This window comes from Martes martes, assembly GCF_963455335.1.
Source record: "Martes martes genome assembly, chromosome: 7".
NCBI lineage: Eukaryota > Metazoa > Chordata > Mammalia > Carnivora > Mustelidae > Martes > Martes martes.
Window position 1 is genome coordinate 73,249,953 of NC_137894.1, and position 6,000 is coordinate 73,255,952.

General features: G+C 55.5%; 1 protein-coding gene across 2 annotated transcripts; it reads right to left on the bottom strand.

Annotated features, from left to right (window-relative positions):
* Positions 1 to 2,603: 2,603 nt before the first annotated feature.
* NRL (neural retina leucine zipper) lies at positions 2,604 to 4,233 on the bottom strand (the record flags this gene model as incomplete). 2 transcript variants are annotated; one of them, XM_080808617.1, is made up of 2 exons in its annotated part: positions 2,604 to 2,936; positions 3,835 to 4,233. In XM_080808617.1, the coding sequence occupies 2 exons, from the start codon at positions 4,213 to 4,215 to the stop codon at positions 2,604 to 2,606; spliced, it is 714 nt and encodes a 237-aa protein (XP_080664743.1). The 2 variants fall into 2 exon arrangements, with proteins under 2 accessions (XP_080664743.1, XP_080664742.1); XM_080808616.1 differs by having other exon boundaries at positions 4,150 to 4,215.
* Between the last annotated feature and the right edge of the window lie 1,767 nt (positions 4,234 to 6,000).

Consider the following 6,000-nt stretch of genomic DNA (forward strand, 5'->3'; position numbering starts at 1 on the left):
ATTACCAGAGATGGGGGGTGGTAATGAGGGGCTGTCAAAGGGGCAGGTTGATCCCCTCTTACAGCTGTTTCTAGAGAAGCCCAGCTGAGTCCCCCAGGAGCTTCACTCCAGCCCCCACACAGCTGTGGGGCGGGCCGAGCAGGGGTGTTGGGGGGACAGAGGGAGGGCAGCAGGTCTGTGAGTGGATTATGAACACAGAGGGGGCATCTGAGGTCTGTGTAGCCTGGTTTTCCTGGGTGTGTAAATGTGCGTGTGTGTTCATGCACTATCCCTACCTCTCCACGAGTGTGGCCTTCGTGTTTCAGAAAGCCAGGCTGTGTACCCTTAATAACATTAACAACAGCAGTGAACATTATTGTTTGGCATGTGTGAAACTTTGTGCAATGTGCTTTAAGTGCGTTCACCCTCACTAGGTAGTTAGCATCGCTTTTCCCATTTTTCTGCAAATCAAGGGAGGTTTCATTTAAATCCACCCAACAGCAGAGAACTGGTGAGCCTGGAATTGAGCCCAGACCCATCTGACTGAAGTGCCCACACTCTTAATCACGGGTGTGCGACTTCTGTGTGAGCCTCATCTTGAGCCCCAGGTGTATGGATACGTGGGCTGATTGTGCGTATGGGGGTGGGTGCCTGCGGATGGCTTCTCTGCCTGTGTGTGTGCTGTGCAGGGCCTCAGCCAGTTAAGGAAGGTGTGCAAGAGCAGTTTTGGGTCTGGATTGATGCTCCAGAGAGGGTGAGAACAGAGGTGATATCCACAGCAAGGGAAGAAACGACGAATCCTGGAGGGACCCTCTCTGCCCCAGACTCTCCCTTCAATGATAGGTGTGGAAGGAGACGAAGGAGAGGACAAAGGTGTTGTGAGCCACTCAGGAGAGAGGAGCCAGAGCCAGAGAGGGTGGCCAGTGGCCAGTGGTGGAAAAGGAGAGAGAAAGAGAAAGAAAAAGAAATCCTGGGGGAGATGGAGGAGATATTGCAGGCTCCTGAGTGGAAGAGGGACGCGCTGGGCTGGAGGAGGGGGAGGAGGGAACAAGAACTGTGATGAGAAAAGACAGCTGGGGAGGGGGTGGATAGAGGGGGCAGAAAGGAAGAGAGACATATGGGAGCCTCTTCCCCACCCTCAACTGCTTCTTCCTATTTATTATGTCCCTTAGAAGACCTATGACAGTGGCTGGTGAGGTAGCTGCTCCCAGTTCAATGCCTCTGCTCTGCCCAGAGCGCCCCACCCCCTGCCCCGCCTACTCTCTCTGTAGGCAGATGAACCAGAGGGCTGGGTAACCATGGCAACTATGGGACCTCAGGATAGCCATAGACAGGTCTGGCCCAGTCACTGATGCTCCTGGGCTTCTGTGCAGTGCTGGCAGGAGGAGGAGGCTCCATCTGGCCCAATCCGCACCCTTCTACCCCATTTTCATTGGGCCTCCAGAACTGAGACTCAACACACACACACACACACACACACACACACACACACACACCAGGAGCAAGGCTAAAGAATGAACACTTCTTAAATGGTAAGAACATTTAGCCAATAGTATAAAGTTCTGCCTGAACTTCAAGTTTAATTCACAAAAACCTCATTCTTTCAGCATCTTGTCATACTGAGTAAAATCTCACCTCAGCCCTCAGCAAGGCAGGAGGTAGCAAGGGTACCCTACGCAGGTCTGGAGGCAAGGCAGCCTGGAGGGAGCAACAGAGGACCGGTGTGTGGGCTCCTCCACTGACCAGGCTGCAATCAGGAAGCAGGAGCAGGACAGGAAGTCCCTTTGGTGAGGTTGTCCTGGGGGCTTCTTGGGGAGACTCTTGGGGCCCCACACCAAGGAGATGCCAAAACTGGAAAGGTGTCATAAGTCATCCAGCCCAGGATTGGAGGAGGTAACAAAAACCAGGGAAGCAAGTGGTTTTCTCAAGATGACAGAGGTATCCCGTGGCAGAGCTGGTACTGGCACCTGGGTCCCCAGACTCCTGCCCAGAGGTCTCTCCCAGCCCACACCAACTACTCCCAGAGCTCCGTTTGCTGCTCTGGGCCCTGGAGGCCACCGGGTTGGGTAGGAAGAAAGCTTCCTGGATAGAGTTCCTAGTCTGTCTTGCTGTTGGTAACTGAAATCTTGAAAATGCAGTCGTCCTAAAATGGGGAGTTTACAAGCCTCAGAATGAAAACATGGCTTCATTGCTAATTGCCACCTTAATGCACTACAGGTTGAAAACCTTGAATTAAAATCTAAACTGAGGGGGAGTCACACCACTCCCTCGCCTCCCATTCACTGTCACCCAGCTATCAACCACGCCTCCCCACCCTCCCCCTCACACACAGTGCCGGGCACTGGCTCCTCCAGATCGCAGCGTCCTGGTCACGTGGGGTGGAACGGGAGGTGGAGGGTGCTCTGGGCTGCCTGCGTGATTAGACTTCTCTCCCAGAAAATGACCAGTATCTAACCTCGGAGCATGCCCTGAGGGGCCAGGAAGTTCGGGGATATTTATGTATAGTCACACCACGGAGTGTCTGGCGCCGGAAGGCGCTCAGTAACCATCTAGTGAACGGTACAGTGGCCTCCTGGGTGGTGCCCCCCACCCTCCTACGACACCACTCCGCGGCCCCTAGCGGCTCAGAGAAAGAAGTGGGCGTGGTCCCCGGCCCCAGGGCCGCTCGAGGTCAGCCGGTCACAGCGAGCCTTGTAGAGGTCACGCTCCCGGGCCAGGCGGGCCACCTCGGCCCGCAGGGCGTCCAGCTGGGCGGCCAGGCGGGCGCGCTCGGCCTCTAGCCCGCGCCTCTGCTGCAGCCGCTTGGAGCGACAGGCCTGCGCGTAACCGCGGTTCTTCAGCGTGCGGCGCCTCTGCTTCAGCCGCAGGGCCTCGTCGCGCCCGCAGCCCCGCAGCTGCCGGTTGAGCTCCCGCACAGACATCGACACCAGCGCCGCGTCCGAAAACCGCTCGGCCAGCTGCAGAGGGAGCGGGCGGGGAGCGGGTCACCGCGGGGCCCCGCCCAGCTCCAACCTCTTGTAGCCGGTGGGACTGCCCCGCCCCCGGGAAGCTCCGCCTTCGGCCCCCGCCTTACCGGATGCTCACCCGCGCACCATAGCTACCCCGCAGTCCAGACTCCGCCCCAGGTCCCGACAAGCCCCTCCTCCCTGGGGAACGCGCACCCCTTTGTGTCTGCCCCGCGCCGCAGGCCCCGCCTCCCAGGGTCCGGCGAGCCAGTGGCACATCTAGAGCCCACGCCATTTCTGCGCGGTGCTCAGCGTCAGGTTCCAGGCACTTTTCGTGTCCAGTGGACACGCGCCCAGGCAGACCCCGCCTGCCAATGCACCTCTCTCCCCTGTCCTGAAGGCCGCAACCCTGTGACCCTCAAAGGATTTGGATTACATTCTAATGCCCTCAACACCCCCATCTGTGTCTATAATTAATAGGATGAGTCCCAATCCTTCCTGAGAAGATTGGGGGCTGGGGAAGCACGATGTTTGAAAAGGCCAACCTCATTCCCGTTCCCACAGTCTGAACTCCATTCCACACACAATTCTTTCCCTGGTTTCCACAGATGGAGTATATTTACCTCCCCGTAAAGAACTGCTCCCCATTAATTCTCAGCTCTCCCCTTTTGGTACTCTTCTAACCTCCTCCCTCTTCCTCCTGGTTCGGACTACTCATTTCTCTCCATTTGGAAAAAGGGGAGGGGGCAGAAGGTAGTTTTCTCTACCTGATTTTCTTTCAAGGGCCCTTCTGTTCTCCTGCCCTCTGTCTCTTCCCCCAATCCGTAAGGCTGTCCAGGAATTCCCCTTCCCCTCTTGGGCTGTCCTCCCTCACCCTGCCACCCCTCAGACCAACTCACTGATCACTCACCTGGGCATGTTGGGCCCCTGTCTCCTCCGGGCTCCCTGGGTAGTAGCTGTGGGGCCCCTCCATAGGGACTGGACCTTGACCCTGCAGCAGCTCCAGGGCCTCCTCGGGACTCAGCCCCAGTGCCTCCCCAGCTCCCAGCTGCTGCTGCAACGTGGCCAGCCAGTACAGCTCCTCCAGGCCTGGCCGAGGGCCCTCCGTAGGCCCCACCATGCCTGGCTCACTGAAGGTGGGTGAAGGAGGCACTGAGCTATAGGGTGTGGAGCCCAGTGAGGCTGTTGGGGGGCCAGATCGCCCCTCAGAGGGTTCCCGCTTTACCTCAAACTTCATCAAGTCAAAGTCATTGACATATTCCATAGCCAGGGGGCTGGGAGGCAGTGCCATCCTGGGACTGGATTGGGAGGGGTGCACCTGCAAAAACAGAGGAGAGCCTGCCTGCCACCCTCCTTCACTGGAACCTGCTTCTCCCAAGGCCCAAGTGCCCTGGAGAGCCAGAGTCCTGGAAAATCCTGGGTGATGGTACAACGCTGTTCCTTAAAGAGTCACTTCTGGGATGGAACAACTTTTCGGGTGGCAGGGGGTCCTGACTGGGGGCAAGCAGCTTAGAGGCATGACTGAGGAAGAGGACAGACAGCACAGCCTCTCACCCCACTGGTGCTTCCACAAGCTATGAAGAACAAGAGGAACATGGCAGTGCTCCCAGCTCTGGTGCTGGGGCATACTGAGAGGCTCTGTCATCTCAAGAGACATCATTCCATTTCCAAGCAATCAAAAATTTTTGCTTAATTAACTGTGACAGAGTATGTGTCTATTTTTGGACAATGGGAAGGCATGTATGCTGTGAATTTTAATGTACAAAGATAATGCATTGTTATACCTCTCAAAACACCCTAGGTTGATGCCTTGCACATAGAAGGGGCTCCGTGCACATCTGTTCTATGGGTTAATCAATCAATTAATCCCTTTTATAGGAGCATGAGACATTCCAAAGAGAAAAGAAAGGACCTAGAATTGGTTCTAGAAAGAGCAGGACTGGGTGGTGACCATCTCCCCAAGCCCATATCTCCAAAGGGAACCAACCAAAATTGGTTTCCTCCTTCTATTCAGAACCTGCTATGTTGTGCGAACTTGGACAGATTACCTCCCCCTTTCTGACCCCCATTTCCTGTTTTGTTCAATAAAGGCAGTTAGACTTTCCCATTTCCCAGAGTGTTCTGGGAAACCCTAAGTCTGAAAAATACCCAAGAAGAAGTTGATACTCAGATAATTTTGAGAAATGTTGCCTCCCATCCCCATGTTCTGCAGATTCACAAAGCATAGAAGCATATTAATCTGAGAAATCCTTCAGTAAACCATCTGTTCAACCTCAACCCAGAGTGTCCCAAACTTATGTCAGCAAGGAGCTCTCTTCCCTGTTATCAACAACAGAGTGTGTACTCACCTGAGGAACATCAGGCTAGGTGACCTCAGAGATCCCTCCTAGCCTGGAATTCCCAAGCTGGAGCCCAGCTCCCAGTTCCAACAGCCCCACTGCCAGCCCTCAAAGGGGCAAGGCAGGGAGTGCTAATCCCTGGGGCTTGGCATTTGGCTCCATCTTGACACCCCAAGCCTAGATAGCCCTCTTTCTGATGACAGCTCAAATGCTCAGGCTCTGCCCAGAGAGGTGGAAGGAAGGACAGAGCGCACCTCTCCCAAGGAAGGGTCTTTGCCTTCTCTCTCGAGCCCCTCACCCTTGAGAGGACAGGGGCAGTAGAAACAAAGACACACATTGAAGGAATAATCCCTGGCAGGGAGGAGACGGTGAAACACTGTCCAGAGAGAACTGAATGAAGAGATAAGTGAGGAGGGTTAGTTATCAGCCTGCTGTGATAGCGGTGAGGGACACGAAGCCAGTCAGGGTGGGAGTGGGGCAGGGGACAGAAGTGTGAGGATTCTTGAAGATAGACAACAGAGAGCAGACAGCAGGGGACGGAGGAGGAGGTTGTAGGTGAGAGGCCTGGCACGAAGGTAGGCCCTGAATATACTCACTTGGGGGATGGTAGAAATGATGTGAGTGTCAGTGTCAGGCAGGCACAGCTTCCCCAGAGACTGGAGACCCCATTGAGTGGGGTCTGGTGCCTCCTTGCTCAGAACAAGGCTCTGTGGGCACCAAGTCCACGGGGGTGCTCT